Source organism: Microtus ochrogaster, chromosome 6 (genome assembly GCF_000317375.1).
Source record: "Microtus ochrogaster isolate Prairie Vole_2 chromosome 6, MicOch1.0, whole genome shotgun sequence".
Classification (NCBI taxonomy): Eukaryota; Metazoa; Chordata; class Mammalia; order Rodentia; family Cricetidae; genus Microtus; species Microtus ochrogaster.
In genome coordinates, this window is record NC_022013.1 from 62,197,362 (window position 1) to 62,215,185 (window position 17,824).

The 17,824-nt window shown below is 39.4% G+C and overlaps 2 protein-coding genes and 1 pseudogene across 3 annotated transcripts in view; 1 reads left to right on the forward strand and 2 right to left on the reverse strand.

Moving 5' to 3' along the window:
* Positions 1–14,755, forward strand: part of Ccdc66 (coiled-coil domain containing 66) — a 37,088-nt gene extending 22,333 nt beyond the window's left edge. The window contains 10 exon segments of the mRNA XM_013346884.1: positions 4,380–4,627; positions 4,804–4,888; positions 6,230–6,391; positions 7,303–7,447; positions 7,916–8,044; positions 10,625–11,121; positions 12,200–12,237; positions 12,941–13,191; positions 13,628–13,752; positions 14,567–14,755. Coding sequence (XP_013202338.1) covers positions 4,380–4,627; positions 4,804–4,888; positions 6,230–6,391; positions 7,303–7,447; positions 7,916–8,044; positions 10,625–11,121; positions 12,200–12,237; positions 12,941–13,191; positions 13,628–13,752; positions 14,567–14,653 — 1,767 coding nt within the window. The 3' untranslated portion in view covers positions 14,654–14,755.
* LOC113456255 lies at positions 8,460–8,553 on the reverse strand (annotated as a pseudogene).
* Fam208a (family with sequence similarity 208 member A) overlaps positions 13,839–17,824 on the reverse strand; it is a 55,865-nt gene continuing 51,879 nt past the window's right edge. For both annotated transcript variants that reach the window (XM_013346883.2, XM_013346882.2), the window contains 3 exons: positions 17,418–17,596; positions 17,162–17,326; positions 13,839–16,285 (listed from right to left, as the gene is read on the reverse strand). In XM_013346883.2, coding sequence (XP_013202337.1) covers positions 15,804–16,285; positions 17,162–17,326; positions 17,418–17,596 — 826 coding nt within the window. In that variant the 3' untranslated portion in view covers positions 13,839–15,803. The remainder of the gene's footprint in view (positions 16,286–17,161; positions 17,327–17,417; positions 17,597–17,824) is intronic.

Sequence of the window (17,824 nt, forward strand, 5' to 3'; positions counted from 1 at the left end):
GAACTCACAGAGATTCGCCTGCCTCTGCCTCCCGAGTGCTGGGATTAAAGGCCTGCGCCACCACCGCCCGGCCCAGCTAAAAATCTTAAAACCTTATGCCAGCATATTAGAGAATTTTGAGAAAAAGTGGCCAGAGAAACAGGGATCAAGTGGTAATATGCTTCTGAAGAAATTGAATCCATCATTCAAAGTGTCCATATTCAGGAAGCTGAGGCTGGAGGTCATAAGTTTGAGGGTAGCCTGAGCTACAGTGTAGTGAGACCTTATCTCAAGCCAGAGATTAAAAAGGGAAAGAGGGGAACCCCAGCAAAGTAAATTCCGGGCCCAGATGTATTTACAATAGGAAGGTTTTTAGTGCAGTGTTGAGCTAGTGATCTTGATAACCAAGACCAACAAAACACTTTTGATGTTAAAACTCGACTAGAAACCTTGGAAAAATTACAAAGAATAATATGGAGAGTAGGATTTATCCAAGGAATGCAAGCTAGAGTTAATATTCACAAACTAATGCTACTTGTAGAAATAAACTTAATCAAAAAAGCTAGATTAAACTAGATGGTTGTGGCACACACCTTTAATCCCAGAACTCGGAGGCAGAAGCAGGTGGATCTCTTTGAGTCTGAGGCTAGTCTGGTCTACAGAGTGAGTTCCAGGACAGTCAAGGTTATACAGAGAAAATCTGTCTCAAAAAAAAAAATCTAAATTAAGATTAATATTTCAACAGGGCAGCAGTAGCGCACACCTTTAATCCCAGCACTCAGGAGGCAGAGGCAGGTGGATCTCTGTGAGTTTAAGATCAGCCTGGTCTACAGAGCGAGTTTCAGGATAGCTAGGACTGTTACACGAGAAACCCTGTCTCATTCCCCCCTCCAATAAAAATAAATAAAAATTGATGTTTATTTAAAAAGATCTTCAAAAGAAGAATAGTGGGGCTGAGCAAACAGCAGAGCCAAGAGGGCCTGAGTGGGGGTGCAGGCTTGTGACCCAGTACTGGAGACGTGGAGACAGCAGATCCCCGGGCTTGCTGGCCATCAGCCTAACCTGCCTCGGGTTGCAGTGAGAAAGCCCTGCGTACAAAAGCAAGATGGAGCCGGGCGATGGTGGCGCACGCCTTTAATCCCAGCACTCGGGAGGCAGAGGCAGGCGGATCTCTGTGAGTTCGAGACAGGCCTGGTCTACAGAGCTAGTTCCGAGACAGCTCTAAAGCCACAGAGAAACCCTGTCTCGAAAAACCAAAAAAAAAGGCAAGATGGATGGGGTCTGAGGAGTAAACAACACTTGTGGATGATCTCTCCCGATCCCACACCCACTTCCAGAGGTGACTGATTTGATAAAAACATTTTGCTCTTAAATTACATGTCTAGATGAAGGACAGCGCTAGAATATTTATATTTTTTGATTTGGCCGAAGATTCTGGGTAGATACAACTCTAAGCATGGTAAAGAATGTGAAAAACTAGGAATTTGAACTGTATGCTAAAATTCTATGAGTCACGGTTTAAGTGATTTTTAATTGAAAATATTTTTAAAAATTTAATTAAAATTACATCATTCCCCTCACCTGTCCTGCTTCTGTACCAACTTCAGAGTCTTCTCTTCTTTATCCATTCCTATTGTGCGCACATATAGACAAATACATTTAGAGATAAAACCCACTGGGTCAGTTCAGTGTTGCCCGCATGTACGTGTTTCAAGGACTGAGCACTTGGTATTGAGTAACCAGGGGCCTCATCCCTGGGGAAGCCTAATTCTCCCCCCTTTGGATGGGGCCTCGAGAGTTCCCCATCTTCATTGGGATGTCGGCTGTTGTTCCTGTCTTCTTTAGGCAGCCGTGTTGAGATTTCTTGGTTGTAGCTTCTCTGTCATAGCTAGCAGACACACTCACAGGCAGACTTTCTGCTCCTTTGGCTCTAAAAGTCTTTCTACCTCCTCTTCTGTGAGGTTCTCTGAGCCGTAGATGTAGGTCTTGTATTGTAGAGTACACTTGGGCCTTTGGCAAGTCATGTCTTTCTATAATGATTTGCTGCTGCTGCTACAAAAAGAAGCTTCTTTGATGAGAGGTGAGGTCTGTATTTACCTGTGGGTATAAGGGTAAGTATTTAGACTACAGCTAGGAACTACACTGGTTTAGGGAACTGATAGTTGTAGGTTTCCTAAGGCCCAGGATCTCATTAGCCATAATATAGCTGACTAGGTTTACAGAAGCAAGCATGATTTCCCTTCTATTAAGCAGAGCTTCCTTGAGTTCAGTTAGACAGCATTGATTACTGCCAAAATATGAGTGCCACTGTTGTCCCGTATGCTGGTCACTGTTGGGCATCACAGCTGGACGGGACTACTGGTTGCTTCCTCCCTGCCTTCCTGTGCTATGACAGCTAGTCTGCAGGAAGGATGCTCTGGCCCTCTAAGGATGTGGTGTCTTCAGCAAGATGGACTTACTGACTAGAAATACCCTATCTTGTTTTGGGAGCCTCTTGCACTCTTCTGACCAGCAACTTGAAAGGTTTCTCGTGGTTGGCTTAGGAGTTTTGCTAGATAGTCTATGGTTCTTGGTGGAGGTACAATGACCCAAATGGTGTAATTTCATTTAAACTATATACATTTGTATACATATACACTTAGATGTAATTTCAGGTAAACATAAAATAATACTTAATATTACTAAATTATTATTAAATAACTCCTGTCATCTTTAAGCATTCTTATTATTTATCCCTCCTCCATCTCCTTCCGTATTGCTTTCCCTCTTCCTACGCCCCAGTAGAAGCCCCTTCCCCTTTTCCCTATGTATTTCCTGCCATTCTCACTAGAGAACCCTCACCCCACTCCACATCCCATCTTCTTTCCTGGTTTCTGAAGTTTCTCTAGGACAGTGGTTCTCAACCTTCCTCATGCTCTGACCCTTTATTACAGTTCCTCATGTATTGGTGACCCCCAACCATAAAATTATTTTGTTGCTACTTCATAACAAATTTTGCCACTGTTACAGATCATAACGTAAGTATCTGGTATGCAGGTTAAGACATCTGAAGACTTGGAACTAGGAGCCGTGGGCGAGGCTATTCAGCATTTGTCTTTCTGTGTCAGCATATTTTCTAGTTCGTCCATTTACCTGTACATTTCATGATTCAAGATTTCTTTCTCTTTCCTTTAACAGCTGGATTGTATTTCGTTGTGTAGCTGTCCATACTTCATTGCCCAGCAGCCAGCAGCTGGCTCCATTTCCTGGCTCTGTGAACATTACTGAGCGAGTGTTTGTGAAGCAGGATGGAATGCTAGTTGTTGTGCTGCTTTTATTCGTGGAAGATCTACTCAGTTGCCAGAATATTCTTTCCAAAAATTGCATTTTTATAGGCTGTTTTAAATGAAGAATCAAGTAAATACAACATTTTCTTTCTGTGTACCTAGATGTTTTACACTGTCTACCAGAAAATGTTTAATATGCAATTCGGAGGGTCAGAGTATGTCTCCTTAGTGCTATGAGCAGATTCTTTGCTTATCAGCATTGCTTCTCCCAGGGAAAAATGCCTTCCTGGGTTAGATCTGAGTGAATACCCCGCTAAGATGACCCTGTCACGGTCTGACTGACTTCTTTAGGAAGCAGGACTGCTGGAGTATCCTTGCAGCTCTGCCAGACAGGAGCAGCAGAGGAAATGGGCTGCAGACTTGAGTAAACGAGTAGACAGCCAGCCAAGGAAAACAGGGGAAATGATACGTTCAGAGGTGACTCAGGAAGTTTGTAAGATTCCAAGTACTTACAAACTTAAGCATGTTGTGAAATGATTTGGCAACTTAAACATCCTTATAAAACCTTTCATAGAATGCATTTAGTTTGGTGTGGGGCACTGAGTACTTTCCCAAAGGACCCAGGTTCAAGTCCCAGCACCCACATGGCAGCTAACAACTCCAAGATTTGACTCTTTCACACAGACTTACCTGCAGGCAAAACACCAATGCACATAGAATAAAAGTAAATAAATAAAAAAAACTTTAGAAATGAATTTTAAAAAAATTCTCAAGATAGTTACCTAATTATATAAAGAATTAAAAAATACAATTTGTCAGTTTTTATGATGCATAAACTACTTGACTTCTTTACTTTTTGAGATTTTATTCACTTTTTTAAAAATTTGAATAGGTGCTCTGCCTGCAGAGATGTCTTTCCTGCATGTGTATAGTGGCCAAGGAGGCCAGATGAGAGTTAGGGTCCCCTGGAACTAGAGTAACTAGCAATTGCCAGCTGCCATGCAGGTGCTGGGAACTAAAGCCAGATCTCTTCTTGGAAGAGCAGCTCTCTCTCCAGCCGCCACTGTTTGTCGTTTCTAATTTGTACGAGAGCAGTTGAAAAGGTTCTGGGTGTTTCTCGTTTGTCACTATCAGGGCGAGGAACATGGCAGATGGGCAGTGCACTTTGATTCCTTAAAGACCCATGCTGGCTCTCAATCTCAGCTGTCCTGTCAGCGGACACACCAACCCTTGGAGTCCTGTTGTGTCTCTCCTGACACTCAGGAGCTGGCTGATGTCCACAGTGTTTACACACCTTCACTTGCCATCCAGCTGGAACCTTCAGAAGAACAGAGAGCCAAACCTGTTACGGATATGACTGTGTCATACAGTCAGAAAACAAAGTAAGTTGACATCTAGCGTTTAGTCTTCAGAAAGTGTATTTGACTAGAACTGTCACTATGTCCTGTTAGTTTCTGCTTGGCATTTTTCTTTGAAATAGAAGTGATTAAAGATGTAGCTTAAGCAAAAAATGGTTAACCTTTCTGGCAATTCTGAATGAATAATGTATGTTTCACAGCTTTCTCCGTTCTATGACTGCGCTCTTGGACCCAGCACAGATTGAGGAGCGGGAAAAACGCCGGCACAAACAATTAGAGCATCAGGTATCACACCGAAGCATTTGGTGTTTGCGTACTGTGCCTCACGTTGTAAAACAGTGTTCTTTGCCTTAGATGGCCAGCACACACTTAAAGTAAACGGAAAACTGAGTATTTTTTTTCCCTGAGAGAAGCTTGAATGTAGCTCAGGCTGGTCTTGAATTTGCTCTGTAGCCAAGGCTGGTCTTGAATTCTTGATCTCCACCTCCCAAATCCCGATTTTCAGCTTGGGTTCAGTTATATCCTGCTGTAAATCCAGTCTCTTAACACAACTGGTATACTATTAGAAATAAGCTTGGGCTGAGGACCAGACAGTATTAGTCATGCATCCTGCCTTCTGGCGGATCTATTAAATGAGTATGTTGTATACATGACTTTGAACTATTATTAAATATTAGCTACTCCCTCAGAGTTCCATTTGGGTTTTTGAAAGAAAACATACCAAAAAAAAAAAAATCAAAGTGGATGTCTGACTAAGCAATCTAGTAGGTAATATAATGGTAAGATTAAAACTCTTTTCAGGCTGACGTTAGAGACATTTCAGGATCTAAGGTTTTGTGGCTCTCTTTTCTCTGTAGAGTTTGATATTGAAATGAGTCATGTTGCTCAGATGTGGCTCAAACATTTTCTTACCTAGTCTTCTGAGTAGCAGGGGCCACAGATAGACATTCAGCATGCAGTTGAATAAAAACTCAGAGAGAGAAATTGGAGTTAAATCTGAAGGTCAGAAAAGCAAAGCAGCCAGGCGCTGGCTCTTACCTTGACCTTGGTCTGAAATGGCGATCCTACCTCTAAGAATCTCAGAATGAGACTGTGCCCGAGAGCTGTCTCCTCTCATTTTAAAATCCTTTCTAGGGCTGGGATTAAACACATGCACCACTCAGTTTTTATGGCAACTAGTGTGGCTACTGAGATTAAAGGTGTGTGTCACAACTGCCTGGTCTGTATGGCTGACCAGTGGGGCTGTTTTACTCTCTGATCTTCAGGCAAGCTTCATTTATTAAAATACAAATGAAATATCACTACACTCTGTGCCCAGTACAGATAGGCACTCAGCATGCATCGCTGTGCCCAGGTTCAGCAATTCTTTTGAATGTTTTGTGACTAATTTGGCCCAGTTAGTTTTCTTTTTTGATCACAGTACAAAGCTGAGAGTATCTCCCATTTATTAGTCAGTATGGCGAGTAGTGAGATAATTCCTTTAGTTGATTCTTTTTTGTGATATACATGCTAGGAAGCACAATTATCCCCACCCTCCATTGTGTGTCTGATAAATTATATTATCATCAAATCCAGCACAACATAAATTTTTATTTGTGAGAGTAACTTGTAATTACTTCTGACTAGAAAGCAATCATGGCTCAGGTAGAAGAGAACCGCAGGAAGAAGCAACAGGAAGAAGAACAAAGAAAGAAGGAAGAGCAGGAAGAGGAGCAGCGCTTGGCTCGGGAACGGGAGGAGATGCAGAGGCAATACGAAGAGGACATTCTGAAGCAGAAACAGAAAGAAGTAGGTACTTGTATTGTGGACGTAAGGAAGAGGCTGGGGGTCTGCATATTTTGAATTGTACAGCTACATGTGGAAACATTACAGCTAAAGAAAGGCCTGGCAGGGTCACACTCCTCATATGGTCCACGTCTCAGATGCTGCACGCTTGGCATGTTAATGGGAGGTGCTCAGGGTGAGCGCAGCACCAAGCTTCATTATTGTCTGGATAGCAGATACATAGAGCCCGGCTCAGCAGGTAAGGCGTGTTCACCACCAGTACCTGGAACACATGTCCCAAGAAAGGATTTGGAAAGCTGACTTATGACCTCCATATACACACTGTGGTACAAACATTACCACCTCCTCACCCCTAAATAAATCAAAAGTAATAATGATTCTTGATATTAAAAAAGAGTAATGATTGGCTGGGATTGCTGAAGAAATTCCTGACTGTGTTAGAGGCTTCCATTGGGCTGAGTAGGTAGGGTAGTCCAGTGCTATGTCTGAGCTGACCGGATAGAAGAGCAGAGAGAGCATCCGGTGCTGTTTCAGTTGTCAGTGGTAAAAACACCAGGTCTGCACTTTCTTGCCAGTTTCTACTTTGAACCTTTCAAAAGTAGGATGTGGAAAGGTATGGTTTGCACCCCAGTTTCATGGACTAGGCTGAGACAGATGGCATAGTGGTGGTACACACCTGTAATTCAACGTTTGGGAGTTCAGGGGCAGCCTGGTTTACAGTGAGACCCTGTCTAATAGCAAGAACAGGCATGTTAGAATTATAATCGCTAACAGGCCCTAATGACTGTTCCTCAGCTGATACCTATCCCAGCACCCGCTCTGTAGGGGAAGCTTGAGTGTTTGTACTGAATGTGACCAGTCACTTCACTGAATGTGCTTGCTAACTCTTTTACTGGATACGTCAATCTTGCTAGGAAATCATGACTCTAAAGACAAATCAGCTGTTCCACACCATGCAGCGCACTCAGGAGTTGGCGCAGAGACTGAAACAGGAGCAGAGGATCCGAGAACTGACTCAGAAAGGACATGACACATCCAGGCTGATTAAAAATCTTGGCGGTAAGTGACTAATTGGAATTTTATTGATAGTTTTGGTTCTGAGGATGATTTTAAATACTTGTCTACTTTAAATCCTTAAAAACACACATTAAATATTTTTAAAGGAATGGAAGCTTTTCGCCCAACCACCTTGAGAAAACTGCCCTAAAACAGTACATGTTGCAATCTTTTTCATAGAAATTTTCACAGTAATCCTGACATAGGTAAAATGTGCACTTTTCTATCCTTAGATTTTCAAATTCAGCAAGGTCTAAGAATATAGGTAACTTTTAATAATAAATTTAGGCTACACTGTAAGACTAGCCTTTCAAAAATTTGACTACAGTTTCTGACAATTGGGTAAAAAAGTCTTTGACTGCTGCTCTACTTTCCCAGGGCCTTTTGTGCTAGGCAGACACTGCCAGCAGCTGGAGTGTTAGTACTCTGCGTGTCATTTTAAGGTCTGTTTCTCATTGCCATTTAACACAGCAATAGTGGATTATAAGGTGTCCGCTACCATTTCCAGTTCAGGAAGAGATGCTGAGGAGGCTGCTGAAGAAACCCGTGGAGCTACCCCTTCCACAAACTCTCCCAGGACGGACATTGGCGTGCAGACAGGTATTCATGGAGGGCTGTATTGTTCAGTTTCACATTTAAAGTAAAGACATCTTTGCAATGAGATGTCTTGTAGCCAAGGGTGACCTAGAACTAATATTCCTGCCCCCACATGTGGAACACTGGGATTACAGGCATGTAGCACTGTGCCCCTGGGGATTGAGCCCAGAATATAGTGCATGCTAGGCAAGCGCTTGATCAAATTTCTACCTAGAAATTTGCATAGGAACTCGCTATGTAGACCAGGCTGGTCTGGAACTCTCAGAAATCTTCCTGCCTCTCCCTTCTAAGCTCTAATTAAAGGTGTGTACCATGTCCAGATGTCTGATGTTCTTTAACATCTTCATATTTGTGCAGTTATCATCAGTTTTATAACCTTTTCAGTACTCAAATTTATTTTCTATGAAAGATGCTTTTTAAAAATACAGAATACATCACCAATTTGCATGTCCTCCTTGCACAGGGGCCATGCTAATCTCACCTGTTTTAGTGTATGCACACTGGAAATGAGCACAGTAGTCAGAGTAACTCACAAATCAGTGGCCCGTCTACTCTCTCCAGCTCACTGTCCTAGAACATTCTTCCTGTTCTGTACTTTTCGTGTAACCAGAATTATGCTGTTAAAGGGTCTTTTGTTTCTGGCTTACTGACTTCCAGAATGATATATGGGTTTATCTATGTTGTAGATCTTATTATGACACAATTCCATTTATTCCTTAGACTTCACTGTGTGAATTATACTGGATATTCTATCTATGGACATTTCAGTTATTTCTACTTTTTCTGTAGATGTTTTGTTCTCTTAGGAAAGAGGTAGAATTTCTGAATTATGTGATAGGTATTGGGGAGCTGCTGAACTGTCATCCAAAGCATCTGTCTTAGCAGTGTAGAAGTGTTCTTATCTCTCCATGTCCTTGCAAAACTTGGATTCTAATCTGCATTACCCCAGTGATTGACTGATAATGCATGTATTTTCATGTGCTGGTTTTAAATTTTAAAGACACTCCTAAATATTTTTAAAGGGATTTTTAATTTAGTATATATGTATAGGGGTGGATAGGTGTGTGTAAATGAATACAGTGCCCATGGAAACCAGAAGACAGTGTCTAATTTCCTGGAGTTATAGGTAGATAGGTGCTGGGTAGCAAACTTCAAAGGAAGTACTGCTCTTAACCTGCCAGACCAGTTCTTCTGCCAGCTCCTAGGTTTGGAAGTTTTTAAGTTCTGCAGCGGCATCTTTGATTCTTTTCCGGGAGAGATGCAACATCTCACCCCAGAAAGGAAGCCCAGAGAGCAGAGTGACAGCTGCACCAATGTCCCAATGGTGAACCAGGTAGTTTTATTGGGGTTACTAACAGGAGGGGTTACTACTGAGGATCAGGGATAACTCAAAAGCAGCTACGTCACCTAAGAGCCCACCCTGAAAGCTGCAACCTGGAGTTCTGCACAGCTGCAGACAGCTCCACAGCAGGACTTTCCAATGTAGTTCTGCTGGGCAGAATCTCCTCTAGCAAGGCTTTTTTTTTTTTATAGTGCTGGGAGGGGGTCCCTCAAGAATCTTCAAGATTTTTCTTAGACATGTGTCCTTTTGTTTAACTCTTGGGGCTCAAGAGCACCCCCCCCCATTTCCTAAAGGAAACAGACATAACCATATCACTATTTTCTGCCAGTTACTTGTGATTATCTCAGCACACCAGACTAGCCAGAGTTCATATTACAGTATGGTGATAACTGGTATAGGGCATTTGTTATCTGTGGTGCCACTCAAATGCATTCTTAAAACTGCTTTGTTAATGGTGAGGTTGAATGCTGCACCTGCTGTAGAAAACAGTACAGCAGTTGCTCAAAAAACAGAATTCCATTTTGGGGTTTACACCTAAAATAATTAACACAAAACACAGAAAAATTCCAGGTCTTCCTCAAATAATAGAAACTTGGAGCAGCATTCTTGAGGTTGCTCCCAACCTAAGTGTGTATGCAGATAAACAAAATTAAGCCAGTTTTATGTAGTGGAATAAGCATAAAGAAATTCTGCAATGTGTTCAACATGGTTATTAATTCAGAGTTTTATACTATTTGAATAAGCCTATCTGTTACTTTTGTTTTTTTTTGAATAGCCTGGAACTCAATAGACCAAGCTAGCGGAGCTCGCTCCAGTCCTCTTGCCTTTGCTTCCTTTCTGCCGGAATGACAGGTGTGTAGCACAGGGCTGGTTATGAGGACTAGTTTCTAGAATATCAAAGCAGAATAGTAGTTACCAGCTTCTTTTAAAGGGGATAATTAGCAGTTCTTTAATGGATAGTTTTATTTGGAGGATAAATTCTTACGGATGGAAGAATGGCACAACAGGTAAAGGTGATTGCCACCAAGGCCGAGGACCTGAATTCCATCCTTGGAATTCACATGGCAGAAGAAACTGACTTCTATAAGATATCCTTTGGCTCCCATGTGTGTGACATGTGGCATGACCCACCGCACTAAATAAATAAATGTGACTAATAAAGACAAAGTTATTAAGTATCTTTGAGAAAAAAAAGTGTATTTCTACCATATGTTTTATTTAAATTTGGAATTTTTATCTAGATGACTTAAATTTAGGAATTTTCAACAATGAGCTACAACACTGTGGATCATTAACAGAAAGGGGCACTAGAAACTTTTCTTCTCCAGAGATTTCTACAGAATTTAATGGACATACTAGCACTAAAAAAGACAAGCAAGAACTAAGTATTGCTAAAGGCACTAATTTAGACAAAGAAACCACCTGGCATAATGGCCAGTGTAATCAGTACAGAAGAACAGAGAAACAAACAAAACATAGTATGAAAAAATGTCCTAAAAAGCCCGCTTGGAATATAAACAAGCCTCTGAAAAGGTATGTCCCTGCATCAGCAAGGTACCCCATCCATCTCCAAAAGGAGAAAGAAGAAAAAAAGTTAAGAAGGCAGATGGAGCTGCTTCACTTACTAGAGAGAAACAACCCTGAGAACCTCTCCCAAAATAAAGGCCCTTCCCCACAAGTTCTTGCGCCATCTCATCGAGAAACTGAGTCAGAGAACAGGTTGCAGCTAATCAAAAAGGTAAGGCTTTTATTTCATTACTAAGTATGTATTGATGTTTCTGAATTCAAAGTAGTTACCTAAATCCACGCATTCAGAAGGCTATGATTCATCTAATAAGTTACAGAAAATTACATCAGTGGTCAAAGGAAGACATCTATGCTTGTTATGTGAAGTAGCTGACTGTTGTATAATACCTGTATTAGAGACTGTAACACCAAAAGCCAAATAATCTTTACTCAGATGAATGCTTCTTTATTCTAATGTATACAAAACTGTCATAATACATAAATGAAATAGTATTCAGATGTAAAGAAAATTCAACCCTATCTCGAAAAAAGCAAAACAAAAAACAAAAGCTTGTAATTTAACAAGCAAATATACGTTAGGGGACCAAAAAATAATAGGCGACTAAAGAATGAAATGTAGGCAGGATACATGAATCCTGAAAGATAAAAAGCTAATTTATCTTTTTTGACAGACAAGTGAATAAAATCATGGTAGTGAGTATAAGACCTAAACAGAGCCGGGTATGTTTTTAATCCCAGCACTCTCGAGATAACTAAGGGAGTCTGAAGCCAGCTTGGTCTACATAGGAAATCCTAGAGACCCTTCTCAGGAAGAAAAAAAAAAATCCAAAAAACTTAGAATGACCATTCTGGAGCTTTGCTAACTTAGAAGTTCACTGTGGTGTGTAGAGTTTTGGGCTGATCAAGTGTTTGAGTGCCTTCCTTAAAGTAGCTGTATGAAGTCTTTGTGAGATAATTAGAATACTATGATTTCATTAAAACAATAAAATCCATAGAGCTGATGTAGAAAGGAATTAATTACTGGTCCTGGGACTATACTGTATCCTATACAGTATTATTTAGATGATTTAAGCATGTCTGAGAAGTCGGTGAGAAAGCTCAGCAGAAAGATACCTGCCACAGAGCCTGGTGGCCTGTGTTTCTAGGACAGAAGCAGCTCTAAGTTGTCTTCTGCCTTCCATGCACACGCTGACACATGCGTGCATGTACATACACAATGTTTTAAGTATCTAGGGACATGTAAAGATGTCACTCTTACTTCGTGTTTGCTTGTGTTATCCATCTTTTAGGCAGAAGAACCTCTGAAAACTTCAGATATTAAAGAATGGTATGTATATTACTTCCTTAGCTACTTAGTGCTTTTTGTGTGCAAAATAAAATATCCATTCAAAATCTGGATGACAGTTCCATGTGCAGATGAAGGCAGTAGTAGGAAAGAGGTACGGCTGGCTTTCATTTATTTTTGGTAAAGGTTTAATATATAGAGTTTTTTTTTTTTAAGCTGAAGTGGACCTAAACAGGTTTGATTTTTTTTTTTCCATGTCTATGGAATAAGCATTCAGCCTGGATAAATCCAATAGGGAAACGAATTGGTTAAAAACAGTAAAAAGCAAACAAACACACAAACAAAACGCAGTTATTAGGTGGGAGGTTTGTAGTGACCCTTTGCTATGCACAGCCCAGACGGTTTAGACTCATTTTACAGTAGAGCTCTTACAGGGACTTCAGTTCAGATAGCACGGGCACAGCCCCACATGGTCTTGTTTTATGAAAAATTACAGATCTTAGGTTGATATTCATAGTATTCCTTAAGATAGACCAAACACATCTTGAATGAACTGCAGTGTGATTAGATGTGTCTAAAACATGCCATTTCTAGGGACCAGAGAGATGGCTCCGCAGTTAAGAGCACTAACATGGATTCAGTTCTCAATGTCCACTTGTGTCCACTTGGTGGCCCACAACCATTTATGACTCTAGTTCTAAAACATGCAATTTCTTATTAAAGTTTGGGTTTTTGTTTTAAATAGGTTCCAGTTATCAGCAATAAAGAGTAGAACTCAGCAAACTCAGACTGATTCAGTACACTCGCCATTAAAAAATAGTGACTATGAAAAAAAGAACCTGGCCTTAGGAGACGGTCAAACTCAGTTATCAGAGGAGATGTCTGAGACAACTCACTTTATTCCCTATGTTCGAACAAATGAGATCTATTATCTTGATCCGGATGCACCTTTGTCTAGGCCATCAACCCAAGAGAACCAATACCAAAAATCTCATGGTAAGTTAAGTAGCGTTACTACAAAAATTGAAGATGTGGGTAGACAGATGGTTCAACGATAGAGTGACTTGCTCTTTCAGAAGTTTGGTTCCCAGCACCCACATTAGGTGTTACAATGCCACTTAACAACTCCAACACCAGGCTTTCAGCCTCCGTAGCCAGTATGTACACACATATAAGGCCAGACAGTGGTGGTGCACACCTTTAATCTCAGAACTAGCACTTGGGAGGCAGAGGCAGGCAGATCTCCATGAATTCGAGGCCAGCCTGATCTACATAGTGAGTTCCAGGACTGTTTCACAGAGAAACTGTCTCAAAAAAATTTTATGTTGAAACATGTAGGGTTGGGAGTTCACTAAGTCTATTAAAGGTTTAAGACATTACAGCTAACTATTAGTAATTTGCTTGACGATTTTAAACCTCATCTGTCCTTTAGATTGTGACCAACAACAAGAGCTATTTAACTCTGACCATATCAGGGATCCACTTCTTAATCCTAAATTGGTGAAAAACAGGGATCGACAGCAAGCTATCCTTAAGGGGCTTTCAGAATTAAGACAGGTATGAACTTTTAACCAAGTATAAGTAACTATTTAGATGTTTGTTCTCTATGTTTGTGTTCCCTAAGAACAAAAGTCCCAAGACAGTTTGGATATTAAGACAGTTTTTATTTAAAAATATATACATTTAAACATCAAAAAACAATAAAGTGCTAAAACAAAGAAACAAATACACAATTATGCTTTAGTGAATTTTAACCAATATGGTCCATTCTTTGTAAGTTTAGAACAGAATAGATCTGTTCCAAGAATGAAATTATATACACGGAACTATTCACCAGACACTTCTCCATTCCTGTGATTTTTTTTTTTGTAAGTTTTTATACAAGCAAAAATAAAATCCAGTAACATTTGAAACCTACCCGGGGGCTTATTACACTATATTTGAGAAGAATTTGTCTCGTGTCGCTTACCCTTTATTGTTCTTCCTAAAACTAGAAAACTAACCCATTTACTTGTATCCTTTAAGTGTTACCTCTGGTTACATATAGCTTGAGCACATTACTCAACCTTGGTAACTCACACAAAGGAACAAGAGAAAGAAGTGTGATGGGCACACTTCACCATAACCCTCACACTGTTTCAGCAGAGCTAAGACTCTGTGTCTTCTCATGATTTTGAAAGAAATCATCCACGTTGCTTATATAGAAAATACTCTAGGTAACAACCAAAGGAGGAGGGACCGCTACAAAAATTACTAAAAAAGATGAAACTTGAGCTATGTCCAATAACAATTCTATCCTGAGCCAATAATTTTTCCCTACCTGTATTTAAGTTGGCTATCACACCTTCACTAACTGTCAATGTGATTGCAGGGTCTTCTCCAGAAACAAAAGGAGCTGGAAACGAATCTCATACCCTTAACTGCAAACCAAGAAGATAATTTTAGTTCTTCGTTTTAAATATGCTTACCACTCAACTGCATTTTCTAAGCACCCAATGAAAAACTTCACATTATGTAAGAAAATGCTGTATTTTTTAAAAGACAATAAAACAATTTATAGTTTTAAAAAAATGATCTGTCATACTAAGACGTAAACTTACTTTCTACTTACCATACTAGAGAGTCTAGAGACCTCTGACCTGTCAGCAGTGAGGGCGTGAGAAGTACTATTATTAACACACCGAGCTAAACTCTTAATCAAAGCATTCAAATTCATTTCAGAATCCTGTGGGTTTTCTTTTCTATAAATTTTGTTTTAATTGTATTAAAAGTGGAGATGCCCCAGTTGTCACAATATAGATTTATTAACAGTAAGCAAGTGATGTAAGTTATAGAAGGGCTTGAAATTTATACTAAATCTATACAAAACTGTATGGTGGAGATAGCACTAAGGTACATAACTAGTTCTAATTAAGACCACCTCAAAGATCTGTTCCAAATTATCCAATACCATTGAAAACAGAAACTCCATCTTAAAAAGTTCATTTGACTATAGATCACACGACAGTATTTATCAAGGATCTCAAAAGACTGACAAAAACATAAGTGAAGCTAAATTTTTACACAGCTAAACCTGAACACTGAGAAAATGCTACTTGGTATTGTAGACATAGGTTTGCTAAATTGCAATTGCACTGTTAGATAATAGCTTGAGGTACTGAGCCAAAATCCTATAAATATTGACACTGCTGGCTTATACCCGTGTAAAAACACTATACAAAAGCTTTAATCAAAATAAATAATTGACATTTCAGCAAAGTTATCATCTGACATTAAAGAAAATCATTTCTATTTACCATTCTTTTATAAACATCAAATTTTACATATAAAACAGACTTCAATTTGAAGCTCAAGTACAGGTAACAAATATGAAACTGGAAGGTGCCAACATGAGATAATTTGATTACAGTACGTCCAAAAAAGGTATTTATTTCAATTTTCAGATGCTTCGAATGTTACAAGTCATCATGATTTAAGTATATGGGAAAGAAAAAAATTTCTTAAGTTAGGAAACTTGAAAAACATCAATTCACTTTTCAGAAACTGAAAAAAGTCCACAGCCTTTTTTTTTTTTTTTGAGTTATTGTAATTTATCTTTGGACACATCCTTAACTTAATGAAGATTTCTCTCTATACAAGTTTTTGTAAGCAGATAAAAAGTAATTTTCATTTTCTTGAGACTGAGTTGATGCAAGGGCATATGGTGTCCCCAGAAACGTCTGATGAGTGAGAACATTAAAGTGACTAAACTGGCGGGACATTTCTAATTGACTTTGATAAGCCTGAACGTTGCTATATGAATCTTGTTCTGCTGAATTGCTGTTCTCTCCTTCAGAGCATACTCTATCAATAGGAGCTCTCTCTTCACAATCAATATGGGAAGTCTTATCTTCTAATAAACTGTTTTGCACATCAAGAGATGACTGCAATTCAATTTGATTATTGTTTTTTTGATCTGTTCCACTTGATCCTTTGGTCTCTCTCGCCAATATTTCTGAATGAAAACTGCTGAATACTTCTATATGTGAGATTTCGTCCCCTGAATCCAGAGACATATCCTCTTCATCCTTTTCACCGTTTTCTAAAAGAGCTACATTTAAAACACAAAAAGCCCTCCTCTATTGAAATACACAGTTTGTTTAGTTTGTAAAATTATACACTACTCACACAACATAGTGCGTCAGGATCTGCAAAGTCCACAATCCCTTAAAGCTTGGTCTTCTGCCACAAGTTCACTTAGTCACAACACTCACATTAGGTGTGAGTGTCCAGATAATCCGATGCTAAAAGCTTCTCGAAATGTGTTCACGTTTAATGTTGGGAAATCCCAACTCCCAGCTCCAAAGGGGTTAATGTCAAAACAGCATCTAAAGTTATACGGTAATTCAGTATTTCATAAGACAAATATAAAATAAAACTTCTGACATGTAGCTTCACTGAATTACTAACTGCTTATCTCTACTGAATGCTCAAGTCATATCTGCTTTTCACAAAAAAAAAAAAAAAACAAAAAACAAAAAACTATTTAAGAACAGCTTTTAGAGTCTGGAACCAAGCAGAGGCCAGCTCACAGAAGATTCAAGGTAAGATACCCTCACTACCTTGTAATTAAACTAGCACATATATCTGAAGACCTTTCGTAGCCCAATAATCCCTCTACCTGCCTTCACAAATATAAAAACTGACAGCAAAGAGAAGGCAATAAAGCTTTTAATCCCTCAGAGGGAAAAATAAACCTCTAAATATGTACCGTCCACAGAATAGACAAATGAATGCATAGCCTATACTAATAACTTGTACTGATTACAGTATAAATAAATGAGCAGATCTTATATATAGTAAACCCTACAGTGATGTTTACTATTGACTGGAGTAAATGGTTTTAATAAACATTTCACTATGGGATAAACAAAACCATTCCTCATTCTGTCTCACCTAAAGAAAATGAAAACTACTAAAAAGTTACCTGACTGTGACTCAAGGTTGTCATTGGCACCAAGCAGCGGAAGATTTTCTTCTGTGACTGAGCTGTGATATCCCACAAGACTTTTGAAGTTTTGCATAAAGTCTTCAGCAGTTGCAACTACAATTCCATTATCTGTATAACTGGAAACCATGTTGACAGTCTTCTCTAAATTAAAGAGAGAAAATGTACAGAAACTGATATATTCAGAATTATATTAACATCCACTCCAGCAGTATCAGCAAGAGCAAGTTCCTACCTGTTAGAAAGACTATGTGTCGCTGCTGTATGTTCTGAGCCTGAAGCCTGATAAGGCAGTCCATTTCCGGAGCATTTCGCGTTTGCGAGTCACAATTGTGATAGGACAAAATCTCAACCAGATGTTTCTTCTGATACACATTTAGAAGAGACAGCAGACTCAGAGCTTTAGTATTCAATCTGTGAGATTAAGCAGAGTTCAGTACCTAAATATTGGCATTTTAAAATTCACTATGGAAATTTGTTTCAGTTAACTGAAAGCACTTCTCAACTGAGGAGGCTAATAAATAACCTCCACAAGCTGTTGAGCTTATTGTTTGATGTAAGAATGATAGTTAAGAGGGAAGGAAAATGGGAACTGGGCATCTGACAAGCATGTTTTTTGAGGACAATCTTTTTTTTTTTTTT